We start from the raw sequence: 23,038 nt of genomic DNA, 5'->3' as shown, positions 1-23,038 counted from the left end.
ACCACAGTCCCTGAATTCTCATCTTCATTTTGGCACCAATGTGTCAGTGACTATTTGGTTAAAGTCTGCATGGAAGAGCCAAGCATCGTGGTCCATAGCTATAATCTCAGCACTCAGGAGGCTGAAGCAGGATGATTGCAAGTTTGAAACCAACCTGAGTTACAAAGCAAATTCAAGGCCAGCCTGGGCCACATAATGAATTCACACATTCCTCATGGTGAAGGGGCACCATGGTGACAGCTCCCTAAGCTTGGGTATGTTCTTCCAAATGAAGAGCGCTCCTGAGGATGATACTTCCAGCCCTTTGTGTCTAGGCTCCTCATGTACTTCTCCTCAGGGGAGGGAAGAGGTACTCATCTCATTGGCAACTTCAGGAAGGGCTCTGACAGCACACAGACACCTCAGGATCTTCCTGCAGCTCTCTTGGGTTGGACTAGCTGTCAGAAGCACACATTCTTTTTTTGTTTTGTATCATATGACATTTATGGGAAGGTTCACTCTCCAGCTCAGAGATGCCAGGGTTGATGCCTCACCCCACTGTGGTGTGTGTGTGTGTGTGTGTGTGTGTGTGTGTGTGTGTGTGTGTATGTGAGAGAGAGAGAGAGACAGAGACAGAGACAGAGACAGAGATTGCATGCATACATGTTGGTGTGTGCAAGTAGAGGTCAGAGGTCAACCCCAAGTTTCTTTCCAATTTGCACTCTGCTTTTATTTTTTCAGACAAGGTCTTTTACTGATTTGCTAGGCTTCCTGGCTGGGGAGCTGCAGGGTCCTCTGTCTCTGCCTCTCCAGTGCTGGGATCCCTCGCATGCACCACTGTGGCTAGCTTTTCTCGGTGAAAGCTGGCACTGCAGTGCTCATGCTTGGCCTTGTAAGCTCTTTATTTCGTCCTACCATTGTGAGGGAGCTCATATATTGACAGATGAAAGCCTCATTCTCCAGTTGATGCTTTCTCGGTAGGAAAGTTGATATTGGAGTCTACTGTCAGCCTTTTACTTTTCTAAGTTGCTGAGAACTAAGACAGGAAGAATGTTAAGATTGTTTATTGAGCCAGTAATAGATGCGCACAGGACACCCAATTAAGGCTCTGGAGCTTTATAGAGTGGGAAGATTTGAGAAGAACTTTAATGTAAAGAAGCAGAGTGTCAGAGGGGTTACACAGCTAATTAGCACCATGTCCGCAATCCTACGCTAGGTTCCAGGTACCTGCTATAATGTGTACTGATTAAGGTCTTGCATTTTATATTCAGGCTGCTTTTTCTCTACTCCTGACTATCTGGCAAATTAGGCAAGCATATTTGGACCAGTATTTAGACCTCGTTGTCTGTATTTTCCCATTTGTGTAATGGTGTTGATAATCGAACTCTCTCATGGGATTGCTTTAAGGATGAAATGAGATAATTCATGCAATAAAGTCACATAGTACTTGACACATAATAAAAATACTTTGTAAGTATGGCTATTTGCCTACCACATGTTTTTCTAGGATGATTGGCAGTGAATCTCTATAGCAATAGAGAACTAAGAGGCACAGGATGTTAATTAAGACCCTGTTTGCACTAATTTGGGCTCAGGACTGCGATACTGAGTTAGTGCTCATCTGAGGAAGGAAGCTCAATTTGAATTCCCCCAGCAGCTTTGCAGAGCTTTCTGACATCTTACAGTAGGCATGTTAACCAGTATCTTTACTATTAAAATCTATAATGAAATTTTATTTAAAATGATTAAATAGTAACCTTAATCATAGGTTTACTGTGTATTTCTCTATGACTGTGGTAGGAGTTCTAGCTACAGAATATAACATGCATGCATCTCTTCGAAGTGAATTCTAGCATGTGCAGATAGATAGTAGATAGACATAGATGACAAATAGATGGTAGATATAGATAGATAGATGATAGAGATAGATAGATAGATAGATAGATAGATAGATAGATAGATAGATAGATAGATAAACAGACAGACAGGCAAACAAAGGAGATAGATCCATGATAGGTATGGGTATATGGCTAGAGATATATCTCTTTTGCTGCTTCAATCCCTTGAGTTTTTCAGTCTCTCCTCAAGTATCCTCACATCTTCTGCAAGAGCTTGTCTCTCCTAATTGATCCTTCCTAACATTAACAATACTGCTCTAGGCAGTTTCCTTCATGAGTATCATTAACAGTGAAAACATAGGCTATGTGTTTCTGTTTAAAAAACAAACAAGAAAACTGAATTTCCAAGTTGAATTTCCAAATCAAATTTCACCTGAATATTAAATTTATTCCATGATTATCCCATGTAAGGTGCTGTGGCCCTGGGCTCCCTTGCCTTCTATGTTCATGTAAGAGTTCCCTGAGAACCTAGAGAGGAAACTGATTGGAAATAGCTATTTCCTCGCACTGCTGCGCTGAGAGTTCTGGGAGCCTGACTGGGATGCATCTCAGTCCATGTTTCCAGCTTTACAATGAGTCTGTCCACTACACAGTCTACTAGAACAAGAGATGAATTCTCATGGCATATGCTGACCAGGAGTGGACTACGGAGCCAACAGGAGCCGACAGGAGCATGTTACATGGCATCGTACTGGAATACCCTCCCAAGCCCTTCTGGATCTGATGTAGAGGCCTCTCTCATGCAGTATCCTCTGTGAATCAGAACCATAACATTACTTATGCAGAGTCAGCCATACAGTAAATTGGTTTGATTGATTACTGTTTGACAACAAGGTATTAAATTAGTTGCGATGTGATTCCCAAGAGATTTCTGGAGCATCCCTCACCATTCCTTGCTAAGAAGTTTTCACTGAAGACAAGAACCTACAATATGAGTATGAAAAGATGCTCATTTCTAGCAGATAACATGTCTTCCTCTTGCCAGTTCAGTTCTACTTTTGTTCCCAAGTGCAACAGAAATCCCCAACAAGAAAGTCACTCATACAACTGTTGCCACCTATAGGAGACAAATTTAATCCAATAACTTTATTTTAATTCTGGTGAAATATAGCACATATGAAGGAATGGAATATTTCATGGAGCTGACAAAATTCTTGTTGAACACTGACATGTACTGGGCATACCTTCTGTTCTTCTATCTTCTAATTTTTAGTTATGTGTGTGTTTGTGTGAACAAATATACACATGGATGCAGTGCCCAGGAGGACAGAAGAGGATGTCTGGTCCTCAGGATCTCTCTGACATAGGTGGTGGGAACTGAGCTTCTGTGAGAACAGCGTTTGCTCTTAATCGTTAAACCCTATCTCCAGCCCTATAATTCTTATTTTAGGTGTTACTCTTAAAGACACAATTGACTGATAACTTTTTAAAGTAGTTTTTCAAGGTGAATGTTGAGAGCCTGGACTCTGCAGGCATATTGCCACACTCCAGCAGCACTATAACAGGACCTTAAATGATTTTCTAAACTTCCTCAAGCCTCATCGCTATAAATAGAGATGCAAATGACAGCCTCCACGTAGAAGTGATAGGAGGACCAGGCTCACTGCTACACTCTCAGTACTTTGGAAGCTTAGTGAGTAGGATTTTAGCAAGCTTGATGTCATCCTGGGCTACATAGTGAGTCCCAGGCTCAACTGGCTTATACTGTGAGACCTTGTCTCCGGTAAGTAAACTAGTAGGGCTGGAGAAATAGTACCAGGGGTAAAGTGTTTGCTATGCAAGCGTGAGGATGTGTGTTTGAATCCCCGGAGTCTATATGAAGCCAGACAGGGCAGAGGATTCTGTAATGCCAGTACTTCTGTGGTAGAGCGGGAAGCCGAGAGAGGAAATCCGCAGAAGCTTCTGAGCCAGCCATCCTGGTGTTTGCAGCAGTGACCAACAAAGAGACCTTGTCTCCAAAAAGGTAGAAGGCAAGAACTGACGCCCAAGGTATTCCTATGAAATTTTCTTGCCTGCTTATGGCATTTATATACATGCATACACACACACAAAACATACATGCATATACATACATCATACATACAAAAAAGATTATGAAAACGAATGAATAAAAGACAGCGAAAGACAAAAAGTAGCAATTAGAGAATGAACCAGACACTCCTTCAGTGGCCTCAGTGTCTACTCCAGTTGACGTGAGCTGTCATCTCTGGAGTTAGTGTGTGAGAGTCACACTGTTTTGTTACTATTTGCCAAGTAGATCATTAACACATTACCATTTGACCTCTGACACTTTCAATTTTAATTTAAAACCAGTGTGGCTTCAAACCCTTGTCAATAAATGGCACCTGACAAGAGAGTATCTAGCCTGCTTCCAGGTGTTCCTGAGCAGAAGCTAGAAGAAGACACAGTCTCCAACTGGAGATGCTGGGAAGAAACTGAGAAAATGTGGACAACTCTGACTAAGGGTTATGGAGAAAATGGGTTGCAAGGGGAGGGCCAGGTAGATGTTAGGCTGGTGACATTTTCCTCGGGTGACAGAACAAACAAGTGAGTTTCTTGGGGTTGCTCACAGGAGTATCGGTGAGGGGTTGCTTGTAGAAGCAGCAATGACAAAAGGAGCTACAGACCCTGAAAGCCTGTCCCAGCACCAGTGACCGCTTGCTGAAGCTGTGGCGCTGGAGCTCTCTGCAGGGTCTGCAGCTGGCTTCGCAGGCCTGCGAGAGCCCCTCTCAGCAGGTTGGCTGGTAGGAGCTTCTCAATAGCTGTTAACTACTTCTGTAAATCTGAGAAGGGCCCCAGTGAATTCTCCAGACCTTACTACATTCCTTCTCATGGAGAGACATAAGGCAATGTCTGTCTTTCCCTTTAAGGTCCTAAGGATAAATAGACCAGCAGGGGCAGGATTCTGCCACACTTTACAGTGGAGAATCAATAATTTTTATTAGAGAGGGAGAACCCCCCCCCCATGCTTCTGGTTCCCTAAACAAAAGAGGAAAGGGAGATGTCCAATACAAAGACACAATGTGGGGTGACAGAGCCACAAGTACCTGAAGCAAATAGTGAGAAATTACCATTGCCATTTCCCAGGACTCTCATCTCTTCCATTGCGGCAACAGGGAGGGCAGGTCTCTGCAGTTAAACTGCTTAGTCAAGAAGAATAGAAAATACTTCCCAAACGCATCTACAAACTCCACACATTCCCCTTCTCGCACTATGAGCAGGTGACCTACAGAACCACGGAACTGCGTGGACGCTTCAGGGATGGAGACGAGCTGAGACGCAGGGAGTGCGCATGCTCATACAAACACAGCTCAAGCAGCCAGAGCCCGCGGGCCTCTCCATCGCTTGGGAGGCTTCTGCGTTAATTTTCTACTCTTGGAGGGTCAGAGCGGTGCAGCAGATCATGCCAGTGCACAGAGCGTGTGGGGCTGAGAGCTAAGCTACTTGCCTACACCTCAGTACAGATGGGAGTAAGGATGTCTCAACATACCACAAGTTAATTCAACATGAATATTGCAGAAAACACCAAATGAAAAACATGGGGCTTAAAAAAGTCTAATCAATGACCTAATCCCAGAGTCCAAATTCCACTGGAGAGACACAAAAAACAAAGACAACAAGACTCCTTCTAAAATTATCAACCCCACAATGATGAATTCCAACGACAGAAAATTAGATGAAACTTAAGAAGTCAAAGGAATTATTATAAAAACATTAAGTAATTTCAAGGAGCACATGAAATAAACTGAAGAAATTCAAAGAGAATAAGGCCGTACACTGCAATAAACACATCAACACAGGACATGAAAAGGAGATCCAATAAAGTGATAGAAATGCTGAAGTCCTCAAGTTGAAATTTTTGAAATGAGAAGCTCAATTAAACTAAAAAAGCTTTACAAAGAGAATTGATCACGTGGAAGACAGGACTTGGGAACAAGATAAACAAATTAGAAAATTTAGTCAATAATAAGGATAAAATAATAATGTTAATAACCTCAAATTTCTGATTAAAAGTCAAGGAATAGTAGTTAGGGTTAAAACAGGATCCACCTATTTGTTCCCATCAATAAACACACATCACTGGGAAAGATAAACACAGAGTAAAAGAATAGAAATGGGCATTCTAAGCAAATGAAACTAGAAAAAGGCATGTGTAGTCCATCAGTATCTGACTAATTACTGAATTAGCAGAGATTGAGAATATCACTTCATATCACTTAATACAATCCATCAAGAGAATAAAATAATTCGAAGCATTTACACACCAAATATACACACTCCATAATTAAAAATAAAATAAATCTTAAATTAAATAATAAGTAAATCTGTTGACCTCAACATGTGGTACTGAATAAGGAAACACGTATATTTCCCTCTAAAATCTGAACAAGACAAAGGTGCCCATTCCCCCTATACTTGTTCAGTATAATGCTTGAAGTCTTTAGCTACAGCAAGTGACAAGAAAAGGAATTAAAAGGGCAGGAATTGCAAGAGAATAAAATTATTCCTATTTTCAGACAATTTGACTGTGGTCAAAGTAAAAGATAAAATCACATGAAAATGTCTCCATGCAAACCCATCACTGTGTGCCATGAATATGCACCAATAAAACATACAAAAGAAAAATAGAGAGAAAATTCTACAGCATGAGGCATGGTCCATGAGCTCAGACGAGGCAGAAGTTACATGCTGTTGTATTTGCCCAGTTTTTGTTTGGTTTTGCCATTAATCTTTTTTTTATTTTTTTTAATTTTTCTTGTGACCAACTGATTTTTAAAAAATCAGAATTTTTTAAATTAATGCTAAAACCTAACCTAAAATTTTCACTTTGAAATAGAAAATTCTCGACCCATGTTTCTGACATTAGATACAACCCATGTTCCTGAACTACCATCTTCACAACTTCCTGGGGCTCCCATGGTGAGGCCAAGTGAAGAGTGTCATTTCTTGTTGCCACAGGGTGTTAAGCTAAGAAAGAGTGAACACATTTCACTCACAAGGAGATGGGTGTTTTCCTTACAATGGTCTTTCTCTCCATAACCCGCATGGCCAAAGTCAGACTTTCAGATAAATATATACAGAGAGATGATGAACACGCAATTATTTAGGTAGATTCTAGAGATAGATGATAGATGGATAGAGGCATGCATGCATACATACATAGCTTGTTCCTGCCACTTTTTTTATTTAAAGTTTTCATAGACATATTGTCTTAGTTAGAGTTACTATTGCTGTGGTGAAACACCATGACCAAAAAGCAGGTTGAGGAGAAGGGGTTTATTTGGCATAAGCTTCCATAGCATAGGAAATCAGGACAGGAATGCCAACGGGGCAGGAACCTGGAGGCAGGGGTGAGGCAGAGGCCACCGAGGAGCACCGTGTAGCTGTGTACTGGCTTGCTCCTGTAACTTCTCGGTCTGCTCTCTTATAGAACCCAGGACCAACCACAAGCCCAGGGATGGCACCGCCCACAATGGCGCAGCCCTCCTCCCTCAATCACTAGTTAAGAAAATGCTCTACAAGCTTGAACACAGCTCAGTCTTATGAGGCCCTTTTCAATTGGGGCTCCCACCTCACTGACGATTCTAGCTTGTGTCAAATTGACATAAAAACTAGCCAGGGACATGTGTATAGATTGCATACTGAGCATGTGTCAGAATCACGTTGTGAGCTTGTTTGAAACAGGTAGCAGGACCTCAGATTTCTGATGGAGCAGGTCTGGGTGAACCATGAAATTGCATTTGCAGCAAGGTCCTTGATGGTACAGTGGCTGCTGATAGTCTGGAGAGTGAACTCTGAGAACCACTGTCATGGACTAATAATCCTATTTCCTCTCTCTCTCTCTCTCTCTCTCTCTCTCTCTCTCTCTCTCTCTCTCGTGTGTGTGTGTGTGTGTGTGTGTGTGTGTCTTCTACTGCTTAGTTTTGTTCACAGACACATGGGGGAACATTTTGACAGCAGCAATGTCCCAGTGACTATGCCTCTGAGGAAAGTGCACTAAGCAGCTTCTATGCAGCTGGAGCTTTGTTTCTAGACTTTTCTTCAGTGTATAACTAAGGCTCATCTTGTCACCGTTTGCAGCTGAAGGAGGATGGACATGGCACTCACAGCCAGGGTTAGCCAAGACAGAAGCTCAGGTTGTCTGCCTCCAGAGCCTCTAGTTAATACCCACCTCACCGGGTATCCTTAGCATCCAAACTTCTGTCTTATGGTACCTTCTCTGGTAAGAGTTTGTTGATGATTCCGAGATCCACATGGACTAGGTATAGGAGAGAAAAATGCTTGTGTTTCTTGAAAGGGAGTAACACATCCAGGAGATAAGACCTTGTACTGAAGACTCTCTGTTTGCCTAAAATGTAAATGGATTCTCATATTTTTTACAGAGGTAAACATTTATTTTCGCCAAGCCACTTCCTCCTCCCTGCCTTTTGTTACTACTCTACCATGTATTTTAGGAGGACCAGGAATCAAATGCTTGAAATGTGGCAGAACACTGAAAGAGCGTTTGCTTGAGTTCTTCCTGATAATGAATCATTGTCTGTGCTCAGCTAGGAATCTGTAGATTGCCGTGATTTCAAGGCAACCATCTGAGACTGGAACCAGTCCTACAAGTTATGCTTCAATACACTGAGTAATTAAATGAACACTAACTCAAGGTAAATACCCAAAACCTTTCCATGAAATGACCCCGTTCTACATAGCAGAGAAACTGCCACCGCCAGCCCTTGGAGCACCACAGGTGTCCACTTCCCTATCTCTTTTCTACTTCTGTTGGGCACTTAGCATTTAAGAGTCTCCAGGTGTTGGCTGCATCTGTCTGCCTCCAGTTTCCTCATGACATTCAAAAGTTCAGTCTAACTGTACGGGTCATGGAGTAAGTGGTAGAAGGAACTGCATGTATTCATGTTGGCTTGACAGATCATTGAAATGGGTAACAAAATTAAAAATAATCATATTTCTGTCCTTTTTAATGTAAGGGAATGGGTTCAATAGAAGGGGGGAAAGCCCACACGCAGCCAACCAGACACCAAACCTGCTCTCTGTTGTGTGAGAAACTTTATCCAAGTAACCGTCAGGCTGAGCCTCACCCTGAGCATTGGTCAGCAGGGGCAGGGTTAGAGACACAGGGAATGAATTCTAATCCTGTATTCCTAGAAAAGCTAGTTTCATTGGCCATATTGAATATTTCTGCTTTGTATATTATGTATCCAAATAGCTGAAGGAAAGGGTTCTGACTTCTTGCTAGAGTTACTAAGGAGTTAATGGACATACTGGACATACTAAATACCGTGTGTGTGTGTGTGTGTGTGTGTGTGTGTGTGTGTGTGTGTGTGCAGGCGCACATTTTGTTTGTATGTATAGGGGCTAGAAGACAATAGAGAGCATCATTCCTCCAGTGCTGTCCAGTCATATTGTTTGTTTTGCTACTGATATGGGGTGGGTTTCTTTTGTTGTTGTTTGTCTTCTCTAAAGACAGGTTCTCACTGGCCTGGGACTCACCAAATAGGCTGGGCTGGCTGGCTATGGAGCCCTTTTCTTTTGTTGTTGTTTGTCTTCTCTAAAGACGGTTCTCACTGGCCCGGAACTCACCAAATAGGCTGGGCTGGCTGGCTATGGAGCCCTAAGAGCCTCCTCTCTCTGCTTTCACAGCATTTGGATTACTAGTCTGTGTTCTTTTAGATGGGTTCTGAGCATCAAACTCAGGTCCTTATGCTTGCAATGAAGTAATGCACTAACTGAGCCATCTCCGTAGCCTGAGACACAAGTATGAAAATTACCCTCTGTGTTGTATATAACTAAGACTATTGTATATCAGCTAAAATGAAATAAAACGTAAAAAGTGACATATGGACCAAAAAGCTAAAGCAAAATGAGACGTTCACCTTTGCGAAAACCTAATTAATGGAGTCTGTTAAGTATCTTTGACGTAGTGGAGGCTTAGACAGTAGCTCTTGCTACGGATTCTTGCCTCAAAGGAGAAGAGCTGATGGGAGATACTTTAGCAGCTTGACCACCTTCGCTCTTCTCATTACCTCTGGTGTCCCTGCCTCCCTTTGTCCCCTCCCCAGCCTGGACCACTGCTTGAGCAACCAAACACTCAGGCTTACCATGTACCGACAGTGAATGCCTATTAAAACTGCTGCATTTTATGAAGAACAACCCAAACATACCTGGAATAAATTAGTATAGCTAGGCCTTCTGGAAGGGAAGCCTTACCAAACTGGCCACCCGTTACTTGGTTTTTATGACTCTGGCTCTTCTGGAATCTGCAGCTAGTGACTCAGGGCACTCCTTCAGACATCTTAGGTACCTAACGGGACAAAATTCAAACATGACAATATTCTTAACAAGCTTAATATGTACTTAAATTTTATGGCAATTTAAGAGATTTTTATGCCTTTTCCCCCCAAATGGCTATAGCTTCTGGCTGAAACTCAAGCCATGTCCCTTTTAGAAAAAGTGCAAGGAATAAGAAAACAGAGGACTTTGAACTTTTGATAAAGAAAAATAAGACACTTTACTTGAGAAAATTTCAAATAGATCCATTTAAAATGAATTAAGTGGCACTTAACTGTTTTGCAAATTGGGATCTATTTATCTCGGTAAAATGATTAAAGTCTTGATTTATCCCTAAAATTAGCTTTATTATTGCATTTAATTACACTAAAAGATTGTTAAGGACTTGTAGGTTCTCTCTATCCCTTTAAACTGTACTTTATTCAGACAATAATTGAATATCAGATAGGATAAATTGATTTTTTCCAAAGAATTATGTTTCTAATATTTTCCTCCTTTTTATTGCAGGAACTGAAACAAGTTGAAGAAACAAAAGAAGATCCTGAGAATAGATTATCTGAAATTTCCCTGGAGTCGTTCAATAAATTTAACAGCAATACTGTGATTTTATTAGAAAGAGAGAAGTCTCCGAGAGAGGTTGAAGGACAAAGGGAAGAGAAAGGCAAAAAGACAGAAGCATCTTCCAGTAGCTCCGATAGGCCTGGGGTAGACAACGTGGAGTCACTGAGTGACTCTCTGTACGATAGCTTCTCCTCTTGTGCAAGCAGAGGTTCCAGCGATGCCTAGAAGAGCGTCCTTCCATGAGACTTCTGCATAGAGCACCAGGAAAACCGATGCTGGAGCTGGGATGGAGAGAGGACCGACTCCAGAGGCGCTGACAGCAGCCAGCACACCAGAGTTTACTTCTCTGGCGGATTGATAAAGATTGCCTCTACTTACTGTGTTTCAAGGGGATTAAAAGTATAATATGATAGAGAAGTCTCAATGTTTGCACTTTTTTTGAGTATTTGTATAAAAGCTGTAAATTTTGGGGGGAAGAGAAATTATATTTGTAGTGGGAGAACGATAGCAATAAAAAGGGTTGGCGCCATGCTCTTGAAATGATGTATTAAGTTTTAGAAGTTGATAATATATTTTTTAAAAACTCCAACTAAAGATTTTGTCAACTTAACCATCCTGGTCCTCAAGCTATTTGTGCATATACTGTGTCGTTCTGAATAGGGGGCCTGCAAAAAAAAAAAAAAAAAAAAAAAAAAAAACCAGAGAGGTTGAAGCCATCTCTATCTTTCAAGGTCTCCTTTAATTGAAATTTGAATGGTGGTCCAACTTCCCAGTTGTCCCTAGGAATACTCAAGTTTGTGATTTCGGCGCTTCTGCTGAAGAATTAAGCCTGGGCACTGATAGGGAGGGCCGACTTGTGTGCTAAAGGGAGCAAATCTTAGCAGACTCCACTCCCAACATCTTCCATCTTCTCCATTGTATTTCTCTCTACAATTCCGAGTGTTTGTTAAATTTTTTATCTCCCTGTTTTTTTTTTATTAAAAATCTGGGTACTCTATTTGTCATATCCACTTTATAAAAATAAATGAATGGTTGGTGCTATGAAACTTTCTTACTTTTTAATATCCTTTTTTCTATTAAAGACTGTTTATATGTGAGGATAAATTCTATTTTAAAGGTTATGTGTATTTTTTTCTAGACTTGAACTATTTATAATTCCTTCTGTACAGCAGCCTGCAGACCAGGCAGGGGAGAGCTATGTTTAGGATTTGTGCAGTTACCTTAGCACACTTGTATCTTTATAGAGAGTATTGTATGACCAGTGTTATTTTATTTGTGCAATTTGTTATATTTGGATTTCGTTATCTCAAATCCAAACTGTGTAAAGCATCTTTGTCTTTCAGACTTTAAAAATCCCTTTGTTTCATTTCACTTCGGAATAAAAGTCCCATCACAATGACACCATCCAGCAGCGGAAAAGAACTTTGTTCCGAGAGTGGTTGGCCTCGCGGTTGTGATTGTTTTCACCGAGTCCCACACTTGCTCTGTGGATAGGTTTCCCCGAAGGAATAAATAAGCCAGCCCTTTCACTCCTGTACTAGTAATTCCAACAATTGTTAAGATCCACACTGCAGAAAGCGAGTAATGGTCAGAGCACCCCTGTCCCCCCCAAGGAGTTAACCAGCTGGAAAGGAAAGGAAGGGGGTGGGGGAGAATGAGCCTGAGGCGGCTGTGGACCGTCTCTGCGGAGGAATTACAAGAAAGTCATTTATGCCCCTTCCAAACCTGCCCTGCTGGCAGGGTGGGGAAATGGATGACCCCAGCCCAGCCTGAAGGCAGTACCCCTGGGGAGGCCCCGCAGAAGGGCGAAGCTTAGCCTCCCGTTCCCACTGAGGCTCCCACATCAGGGTGGGGGTGGGAACGCGCGGGGTTGTGGGCGGGGGCATCTAGAGCTTCGGTCGCCAGCTGTCTGCACAGCACAGCTTTCTGCAAAGCTCCACCAGAAGGAAAAATAGCGCCGTGGTGTCCCCGGAATACACAGAATATGCAAGGTGGGTCACTTGCATTGTCAGAGAGGGGAGCAGTGGAGGAGGGTGGCAGCTGATGACCAACTGGCCGTGCCTAGCGCTAAGGACTGTATCCCCCTAGCTGGTGGCTTAAGGGAGCAGGCAGCCCGTTGGCTTGTCAGTGAGAGCAGAGATCCTGCCGTCCACTCCCCAAGGGAGCTTTTCTTCTGGGCGAGGCGACCAGAGCTGTGCCAATGCACCCTCCAGTGGTTCACGCAAGCAGGTGAGGAGAGGATGGTCAGGTCAGGAGAGCCAGCTGCGGTAGGTCACCATCACCCTCGCAGGCTTTCTGCTGGAAGACCTGGGTTTCTTCCAGGAAGAGGCGCGGCTGCCTCGGGCACCCCAGGGAACTCACTACCCTGCAACTTTGCCAGGTGCATGGAAACACCCCTTCACCTCATCCCATGCAGTCACCCGGAGGGAGGCGGGTGATAGAAGACCCCGGCTGGGTGAGCGAGACCCAGCTGCAGGGCTTAGCACTGGGAGAAACGGAGCACCCGGAAGGGAAGGGTGCACGGTGCGCCCAGCCCTCGGGTTTCCGAGTTCTCTTAGGACAGGTCCTGGCGGCACCTGCTGCGCCCTAGTCACCTTCCTGTTCCTAACGTCTGACTACTCCCCAGCCCTGCGGGCGCTCCTTCCCAAGGAACGGGAAGAAGCGGGCTGAAAAGGGGGTGGCAGAAGAGGGTGGGGACAGCAGAGAGACAGTCCCAGCCTTCCCCGCCCTCCGCCCCCACCACAACTCAGCAGTCATCACGTGGTACGCAGAGTGGGAGGGGTGGGGGCAGAAAAGGCTAGACTTTTTTGGGTGCTCCGAATCGCCAGTAGTTCTTCAAGCCTCAGCAGCCAACTCCTCCAGAGGCGCTGCGCTCCGCCCTCGGGAGCGGGAACCCGAGGAGCCGGGGACCAGCCTCGGGGAGTCCCGGGCGCGGGCGATGCGGGCACCGCGGGCGACACCTGCGGCTCCTCTCGGTGGCAGCCGTCGCCTGGGCGGCAGCAGCGCGAGCCTCGGCAGCCTCAGCAGCTCCAGTCCCCGCGGCCCGGACAGCCTCTGCTGTGGTCGTGGTCTCTGATGCTCCTGCCCGCTCCCGGCCCTGCCGATCCGGGAGGATGTGGGTTCTCGGCATCGCAGCAACTTTTTGTGGATTGTTCTGGCTTCCAGGTAAGAAGATGGAGAGGCCAGTTGCCTAGCCAGACACGCTCGTACGGTCTCGCCGCGCGTCCCTGCTCGAAGCCCCGGTGCGCCCGCCCGGCACTGGTCCGCGCTGCGCCGGGGCTACCCAGCGGGAGTTTGCTGCTGGAAACTGAGATCCAGGGACGCCAGGCTGGGACGAACTCCAAGTCCCGCGCTGCAGGAGAGCGGCAGATTGGCGCGACTCTTGGCTGCAGCTGCTGGGGGTACACAGTCGGGGATGCAGAACTGGGAATGGGGAGGGTCCTTGAGCTGGGCGAGAGGAGGAAAAGGAGCGACAAGCCTCCAACCTAGTCAAGTTATCAAGTGTTTGAGGCCACCCAAGGGAGTGGGGACGCTGACAGGTGAGCGACTCACCGGACAACCCTACTGGGGGCGGGGGCGGAAGGCGGCCCTCCGGGCTGAGTTAGCTAGCTGGGCTCTCCCTGCGATCGGCGGGGTGCTGGAAGGGGACCCCCTTTGAGCGCTAGGCGTGGGGCCGAGAGAACCTCCCTGATCCAAGGAGAGCGGCCAGGAAGAAAGGTAAGCGGCTCTGATCGCGGACTCTGAGCTAGCAGTATGTTTGTTTTCTCAACAGCCATGTTTTTTTAAAAGGGGGGCAAAAGAGAAAGGTCTCAGCGGGCTGCAGGGTAGAGGTCCCTGGGAGGGCACGCACATGGAACACCGGAGCACACACTGCGTCCTCTCCCACCCTCAGCAGCTGCCCCCTCACTGATGGCAAGAAGGGACGCTAAGCCGGAGGACTTGAGGCGCATGGACACTTGGCATCCAGCGCCCCCTCCCAGGCTGCAGGGTGGGCACTAGGAAGCCTCAGAGCGCTGGCTCATGAATGCGGACTTACAAGATTAAATAAATAAGACGCAAAAAGGCGTCAGCGAATGCAATTACAAATGGTGCCAAAATAGTAATTAACCAATCTGTAACCAATTAGCAATTAGGCTCAGACAGGAGCTGACTCTAGTATCCAGCTACTTTGATCTGGGACTTGAACTTTCACCCTTCCCTTTGCAACTTCTTGGCCCTAGGAGATGTTACAGCAGCTGTTTGTGTCTAGAGAAGAAATTCAGGGTCTTTGGCAGGGCTTTAATCCTCGTAGACCGTGGGAGTCAATGCCGCCGCCCCCTGCTGGCTTCAGGCACTGTCAGCTTCAGCCCTGCTAAAGACCAGGACAAGCTAAAAGCCCTTGTTGTCTGGGGCTGATCGTGGTGAACCTGCCCAGCCAGGGTGTGCTCTCTACCAGCCTGCTCTTAACCAGTGTTTCTGAACCCACCACCTCTGTCCCACAGGGCTGGCGCTGCAAATTCAGTGCTACCAGTGTGAAGAATTCCAGCTAAACAATGACTGCTCATCCCCTGAGTTCATCGTAAATTGCACCGTGAATGTTCAAGACATGTGTCAGAAAGAAGTGATGGAGCAAAGTGCAGGTAAGCTCGGCCACCCGGCCACTCTTCCCCCACCAGCCCCCACCAAGGGCTGGGGATGGAGGGCACTGAATTACAGGAAAAGACACTGATAGAACACACATGCAAACGTGCACGCGCACGGGCGCGCGCACATACTGCTTAGCGCAGATTTACTTTTTACAGTCCTAGGAAAAGGAAGAGTTGGAAGTTGCTTTAACCTCATTAGAGTTAATTACCAGGGCTTCCCCCAAGGGACTCCAGCGAAGTCATTGTATATCAGTAGCATTTCCTTTTTCCAATTTTATTATTATTTTTTATTTACTCCTTTCATCTTCTTGGACTAAAAAGCTGATCAGGGCAGAGAAAAATATATGGATTATTGGTCCCAGCTCCAGCAGCTAGACAGTAGCCTGTGCGCGATGTCAGCCTGAAATATGAAGCTACTTGAAGTTCCCAGAGGTCAGAACTTGAAAAATGTGTTTTGTCATAGCGCCACACCATATTTCTCTGAAGAACACCATAGGATCTTTATTTAATTTTAGAACTAATGCATCAAATTCCAGGCACAAATTGCCAAGATCTTTCACGGGAAGGATAACCGCCCCCCCATCCTCAGCCCCAGCAGCTCAGCTATTGACTAGTTGAGGAAGAGCCTGGGTGTTGCACAGCTGAAAAGGGGAGCCTGATGAGACTCCCCTCCAGCTAATAAGACTTTTGAGAAGTGGAATCCCACCCACCCTGGAGTCAGAATTAAAAACTTACTCCAAAATGGAGCCACAACTTTGAGAAAATAAATGAAGCTATTGCTTCCATTCTAAGGTCAAGTAGAGACATTGCTATTTAAAGGCTGTTGAAACCCAGGGAAAAAGCACTGGAGTGAACGACACTGAGTGAGCCTTCTTTTTCTTAGTCCAACAAAGTGGCATAGAGCTCCCCGGGTCATTAGAACAATTGATTCTCCTAGCTCCCTGCAGAACAACGCATGGAAGCTAGTACTGAAGACAGAACCTCGGCAAAGCAGTTTCCTCATGGGTAGGGAATGAACGTATCTTGTTGAACCTCTTGCTTGCTTAGAGTGAGTAGCTGCCAGCTCTCCATAGCACTGGGCTATGATGTGTGTGTTATTTTTGTATGTGTATGTGTGTGCAGTGTGCATGTATATGTGCATACATGTTCACATTTTTGGCACATGAATGTGTATGTTTTTGACATGTTATGTGTACATGACATTCATGCTTGTGTAGATGCACCTTTGCATGTGGGGAAACAAGATGATGATATCCGTGTCTTTCTTGATCATTCTCTACCTTATATATTGAAGCAAGAGCTTCCATGTGAACCCAGAGATCACCAGTTCTAACTAGGCAACTTGATCCAAATGTCCCAGCTCTCTGGCTCTAAGAGCTAGGCTGACAAACAGACATCATCTCACCAGCCCTGCATCTGTACTTGGGATCCAAATGCTAGTTCTCACACCTGCATGGCATGCACTTCTGCTGAGCCATCTCTCCAGAACCTTTGTGTGTAGCTGTTCATTGTAGTACATTATTGGCTGGTGTGCGGGTCCCTTGTACAAAAATTATTCTTCTGGGAAGTCTAAGATGTAACTGCTCTCAAGACTGATATATTCCCCCCAAACCCAGCAAGCATTATTTTAGCATCTGGTATTTAAAACAGTAGGACAACACAAAAATTAATGATGACCCTGCAGCTAAGCTGGATGTGAATAATTTTGATGAGTGATTTTCTTTGCACTGTATTTTACCTGAGCCAAACAATTCCTGCTGTTTGAATATCTGCAGCCCTCTTTCCATGAGTTAGGTTTGAGGCAGATGTGACGGGAGGTACTGGTATGCCTTAAGAACTTCCTTAGAATCCTCAAGGCTGACGCTTACCTGGGAGGTTATGCTTCACAGCCTGGGGTACGACTGACAGGCGGTGTTACTCAGAAGCACTCAGAAGAGTAGCTCTGAGAGAGGCCCCTTCTTGTCTATGTGTGCATCCAGGGTGACGATCACACTCCTTTCTCAAAGTGCTATTTCGTCCTGCTCATCCTCTTCTCAAAACCGTATTATGAAAAGACCTCTTAACTTCCACGTCCCACAGAAAGCATCCAGACAGTCAGTCCTGAAGGAAGTCCTTGGTTTAGGTTGCTTGTTTTCTAGTGACACAGTCAAATTGCTTCCTCATCTGCAAGTAAGGTGTCATAGGACACAGACTACAGGATATAGGCCACAGGTTGAAAGGTGAAGAAAAACTAAGTACAAAGCAATGTCAATCTTTGTTTTTTTCTTGCTTTTCATGTATATACGTGTATGTATTTATATACATGTATGTATATGTGTGTGTGCTGTGTATGTATGTGTTCTGGCTGTATAGACACATTACATATTCATGTGCAAGGATGCGCACACTTGTGTAGGAACACATGGAGGCTAGAAGGACATCCAGCTCTGTTGCTCTCCACCTTTTCCCCTTAAGACAAGGTTTCTCAATGATCCTGGAACTAGGCTGGCCACCAGAGAGCCCCAGAGATCCTCTTATCGCGGTCCTCCATAGCACTGGGTTTGGTTGTAAGCATGTGTGGCCGCATCTAACTTTTTTCTTTTTTCTTTTTTAACATGGGTGCTGGGATCTGAACTCACATCTTCATGCTTGTGCTGCATGTACTCTTATTCACCGGTCTCCAGTATTCCCAGCCCCCGCCTCAGTCTTGATATCTTAAAACAAACAACAAAAACAGGCACAACAAAAATGTGAAATGTATGCAAAGGGAAAACCAGCTATGGGAAGTGTTCACTTTTACTTGTTTGTTTGTTTCCTATTGCTGTAACAGAATAGTCTGACAAAAGTAACTTAATGGAGAGTTTATTTTTAGCTCACAGTTCAAGGCATAGTGAAGGTCACAGCAGCAGGAGCTTGTGGGAACAGGTCATCACACACACACAGAGTAATGCACACATGCTCTAGTGTCCACTGCCTTTCTCCATTTCCACCAGGAACACAGTCAGGGAGCAGGCCTGCTCAGGACCAGGCTGAGTCCGCCTGTGTAAAGGAGCAAAGAGAATCCCCCACAGCTGTGCCCAGAGAGCCTGTCTGCCAGCTGACCCCAGCTGACCCCAGCTGACCCCAGCTGACCCCAGCTGACCCCAGCTGACCCCAGCTGACCCCAGCTGACAGCACTGAGCACCGAAGGAATGAGCACCAGGTGTGAAGGGACTCTGTGAAGGCATTCTGAGGGAAATCACTGGAAGCTGGGCAAATGTTGTCACTGCTTCTGGTGATGGTGGTTGCGTTGTTTGTTTGTTTGTTTTCAGCAGAAAGCAATGTCTTGGGACTGCTATCTTGAAGGCTTTCCATATTAAATTTTACTTAATTGGTATAGACCAGTCGGTTCGATTTTTTGCCATCAAGGATGGAGAACAACTTTGGTTGCTAAGTGACCGCAATATAATAAAATTGCGGCAGCATGAGCAAACTTTCATCGTATATACTGTGCTCATTCCTTAGCACTAGCTGTATGGTGTCTCTTGAAATGTAGTACCTCTTCTTGGTGACCAATTCCCTATACTGCAGCCAGCTGGCCTATGGTTCTGTTGCTTTGTCAACTTCACCCCTGAGAAAGATCGTAGTGCCTGTTAAGTGATCCCATCAGGAATGAAAGCCGAACTGGTTCATAATGGAGCCTGTGCTGAGAATCTTGGTGCAATGAAGCTGGAAAGGCCTGAGATTCTGAGAAGGCCTGGAGTTATGTTGAACCTGACTGTCCCCTTCCTCTTGAAGATGCTCATTCTGTGTGTCTGTTCTGTGTGGCCATGGGTCTTTTCTAAGTTCTCGGAGAGACCCTGGGATGCTCCACACTGAGCTACTGGTTTGCACCACCCTTTCTACGTTATCGAGGAACAAAGGAAGATCTTTGAAAAGTTATGTCTGGCCCAAGTCTACCAGCCGCAGTTACTGTGTGGCTCTGGCCCCCTGGCCAAATGCGTTTGCTGCAGTGCTGCCTGACAGTCTCTGACAGCAGGAGCTGCCTCGCCATACACACCCAAAAAATAACTTTTAGGCAAAATTCTAAGGACTGATAGGACTTTTTTTTTTTCATCTGTCAAGCTCATCTGGCAGGCCAAGTGGACAGACCACAAAGTAGATATTGAAAGAATCAGAAAGCCAGCCAGCAGGGATTTTACATGTTTGAGTGTGGCGTGGACTGGCATTTTTTAATAGATATAGAAATGCCTGGGATTTAAACAGACTAAGAAGTCTTAATAAACTAACCTAACCTGACATTAAGTGGTAATGAAAGACAGTATCCCTGCCTGCCCCATCCCTCCTCCCCCCAACACCAGCAATATGATATGCCCAGGCTTTCGGTTGGCCTTTTCTGGCTTAAGTCTGCAAACCAGCTCTTATGAATTTTCAGGAAGGTAAATTTAATTTCCATGGAGGTACACTTAAAATTAACCTTTGCCTGTCCTCTGGAGCGGTGCTCCTAGTAGGATCTGATGTTATTTCCTGATGCTCTCTTTTCCTTGGTCATCTCTGGAATAATAAAGTGTGGGCTCTGGGGAGAGAAGATCAGTGTCCTTCCTAATTGATGGTTAAACGTTTGCTTGACTAATGGCTCCCCTCCCAGCTCTGTTCTTCATGGGGTGGTGTTTCTGAGCATCGTCCTTGAGAATCACATTTATTTTGCTTATTTATCATTGCATTCCATAAAAATATTTCAAATATTGATTTTCATTTCAGAAGAGAAGCCTGCCCCCAACCTTCCAGTATGAATTTTTAAACCAGGGTATAAAGAATACGAATTTGCATTTGTTTGACAGTGCAATCTTGTAATTAGAGTTTTTCCTCTTGACTAGATACAGTGAAAGGGGCATAATTTAATTTTTATAGACTAGCCAATTTCTGCCCTTACTAAAATATAGCTCTGTCAGTGAGCAAACTGTTACAGGTTCTCCTAAACCTTATTTAAAAGTTAAATGCAGTATATTGAGAGAAAGTTCATGGTCTGAGTCGGTAACCTGATCGATCTTTTCACCCATCCTTGCAATATGCATTAATCTATTTGTCTGTTTGGCGATAGGAGAGTTACTGATTTACATGCCAGCTTGTGTCTCCATTACAGCCGGATAAGGAATGGCTGTTTTCCTTTTGGATTAGTTAGTTGCTCATTAAGTTAGACAAGGATGGCTCCAGGCTTTGGCTAGGTTCACTTCATGTCTTGTTTTCTTGTGAGGTAAATGAGGGCTAGCAAAAGACAAGTGAATGAACACCTGCTCTTGGTGAAGAAAGGTGACTGCTGCTCGAGAAAACCAGTGTTTTCTCTAATTTTACCACACATCACAAGTGAATTCTTGTTTGTCCTTGTGGCCTTATCAGAAAGGAGGCCAGCTCTGCTTGTCAATTTTATATCACAGTGTCTGTGGATTCTTTTTTTAAGCTACACAAAGGAGGGACCTGGGGACATGGCACTTGCCACTTAAGCAGGAGAACTTGAGTTCTGATACCAAGACCCACATAAAAAACCAGGCACGGTAGTGCATGCCTTAAATCCAAGCACTGGGAGGCAGAGACAGGTAGGTGGATTTCTGATTTCTGGGCCAGCCTGGTCTACAGAGTGAGTTCAGGCTGTTTGAGGCCACATAGGGAGTCCCTGTTTCAAAGCAAAGAAAGAAGCAAAGCCTGATGTGGCCACACTGCCTGGAAGTCTAGCACTCCAGAGCAGAGAGAGACAGATCTGGGAGCTCAGCCACCAACTGTCGTACCTGAAAATGTGACCTCCAGAGTCAGTAAGAGAACCGCCACTAGGAAGTAAGGCAGGACTGAATAGACAAGAGCACTCAAGGTCCACACCTCACCTCCTCTCACACTTACACAGGCACGTGTCCCACGCACTTCCACAAATGCATGCATGTACATGAATGCACCGCATACACACACACATACGAAATGATACACATGCACTCAAACATGTTCAGGATGGCATGTGTATGTGCGTTTACTTCTCTACCTTGTTCCTTGTATTTCTTAGAGTAATGCACAGTTAAATCCTTGTTTGTGTGGATGTGCATGGGTGTTCCTGTGCTCACATGTCTCTGTAGGCACATGCATACACAGCTCGTATGTGAAGGCTAGAAAGCAACCGTGGGTATCCTTCCTCATGTGTCTTCCATTGGTTGAGCTAGGGTCTTTCACTGGCCTGGTACTTTGATACGTTGGCTGTTTAAGCTGGCATTCAAGCTTACAGAGATCTGCCTAGTTTTACCTCCCATCCCATCATCATCACTAGGGTTTGTGTGTGTGTGTGTGTGTGTGTGTGTGTGTGTGTGTGTGTGTGTATGCCTCAGTGTTTCTGTGGTGATCAGAGGCAACTCACAGAAATCAGTTCTCTCTTTCCTTCATGTGGATTCCAGAGAAATCCAATTCAGGTAATAAGGCTTGGAAGCAAGCACCTTGGCCTGCTGAGCCATCTTTCAGCCATGCTCTTTCAGCCACCGTGTCTTCTGCTCTTCTCCTCCTGGGGCTCCCGTGATCTCTTCAGACAACACTAGCAGTTTTACTTCCTCACTTTGGATCAGTCAGATGGATCGTGGAGAATGCAAATTAACTTGAAGACAAAATGTTTCAAACTTGCCCTAGGACCAAGGAGACCACTCAGTGGATAAAGGCTCTTGCTCCCAAGTCTGACAATGGGGTTTGATCCCTGGAGCCCATGTGGTAGAAGGAAAGACCTGAAAGCTCCTCTGCACACAAACGTGTGAAATAAGTAAAATAACAAAAAGTTCATTTAATCACCATAGTTTAACATTTGACCAAGGAAAACATAAAAATAAAAATAACTCCCTAAGAGAATTCCAACATAGCTCAGTTGGCAAAGTGAGCCACTTAGCTGAAGCATGAGGACCTGATTTCAACTCCTAGATCCCATGATTAAAACAAACACGGAAAACTTCCTGCAAAGCATGGTGTCAAGCTCTTCTAATCCTGATGCGTGTGTGTGTGTGTGTGTGTGTGTGTGTGTGTGTGTGTGTGCTGGCAGATAGTGGTGGGAATTAATTCTGAGTCTCACAGGCCAGCCTACCCTACTTTACAAGTCCCAGGCAAATGAGAAGTTCTCTCTCAAAAAGCAAAGTAAACACCTGAAGAATGACAGTCCGGGTTGGTATATGGTCTTCACACACACACACACACACACACACACACACACACACACACACAAAGAGAGAGACAGAGACAGAGAGACACACAGAGAGACAGAAAGAGAGAGAATTCCGACATCAAAACAGATATTCACATATGCTAATATCAGGCTTGCTAAGAAGGCTGCCATCCCTGCTTGAGTAAAGTTATGAATTACACAGGAAGGGAGCCTGTCCTATAAGTGGAGCACCGCCTTTCCTTCTGAGATGCTAAATAAAACACCTTTCTCTTTGGGGCAAGAAATTTTGCCGTTCAGATTGCCCACTGTGCTCTCCAGATGCATCCATCTTGTAATGCAGCAGGCAGAGCTGGCTTCTGGGGAGGATTTGAGGGAGAATATCACAGGCCTTTTGTCCCTTGGACTCTGCAGTAAGCAAAGCATTTGTTTATGTTAAGTTTCCAGCTGAACAGTCAGCCAGGGCTGACCTCCCATCTTAGTAGATGAAAGGCTTGAAGATTGATCCAGCTCTCCCCATAACGCTAATTCCTCCCACTACAGTT

The 23,038-nt window shown here is 45.0% G+C and overlaps 2 protein-coding genes across 12 annotated transcripts in view; both read left to right on the top strand.

The window, feature by feature from the left end:
- Nucleotides 1-12,137, top strand: part of Nckap5 (NCK associated protein 5) — an 888,867-nt gene extending 876,730 nt beyond the window's left edge. For all 6 annotated transcript variants that reach the window (XM_060371849.1, XM_060371848.1, XM_060371850.1 and 3 more), the window contains one exon: nt 10,683-12,137. In XM_060371849.1, the coding sequence (XP_060227832.1) occupies nt 10,683-10,961 (279 nt within the window). In that variant the 3' untranslated portion in view covers nt 10,962-12,137. The remainder of the gene's footprint in view (nt 1-10,682) is intronic.
- A 364-nt stretch (nt 12,138-12,501) lies between these two features.
- The window catches only part of Lypd1 (LY6/PLAUR domain containing 1), a 43,901-nt gene continuing 33,364 nt past the window's right edge, over nt 12,502-23,038 (top strand). Inside the window, exons 1-3 of one of the 6 annotated variants that reach the window (XM_060371816.1) lie at nt 12,502-12,727; nt 12,825-12,965; nt 15,218-15,355. In XM_060371816.1, the coding sequence (XP_060227799.1) occupies nt 12,721-12,727; nt 12,825-12,965; nt 15,218-15,355 (286 nt within the window). In that variant the 5' untranslated portion in view covers nt 12,502-12,720. Of the gene's footprint in view, nt 12,728-12,824; nt 12,966-13,500; nt 13,902-14,146; nt 14,276-15,217; nt 15,356-23,038 lie in introns of those variants that run through there. The other 5 variants (XM_060371814.1, XM_021640301.2, XM_021640300.2 and 2 more) reach the window with 5 other exon arrangements.

Source organism: Meriones unguiculatus, chromosome 18 (assembly GCF_030254825.1).
Source record: "Meriones unguiculatus strain TT.TT164.6M chromosome 18, Bangor_MerUng_6.1, whole genome shotgun sequence".
NCBI classification, from domain to species: Eukaryota; Metazoa; Chordata; class Mammalia; order Rodentia; family Muridae; genus Meriones; species Meriones unguiculatus.
The sequence above is the reverse complement of the archived record's forward strand: the minus strand, read 5'-3'. Positions and strand labels throughout refer to the sequence as shown.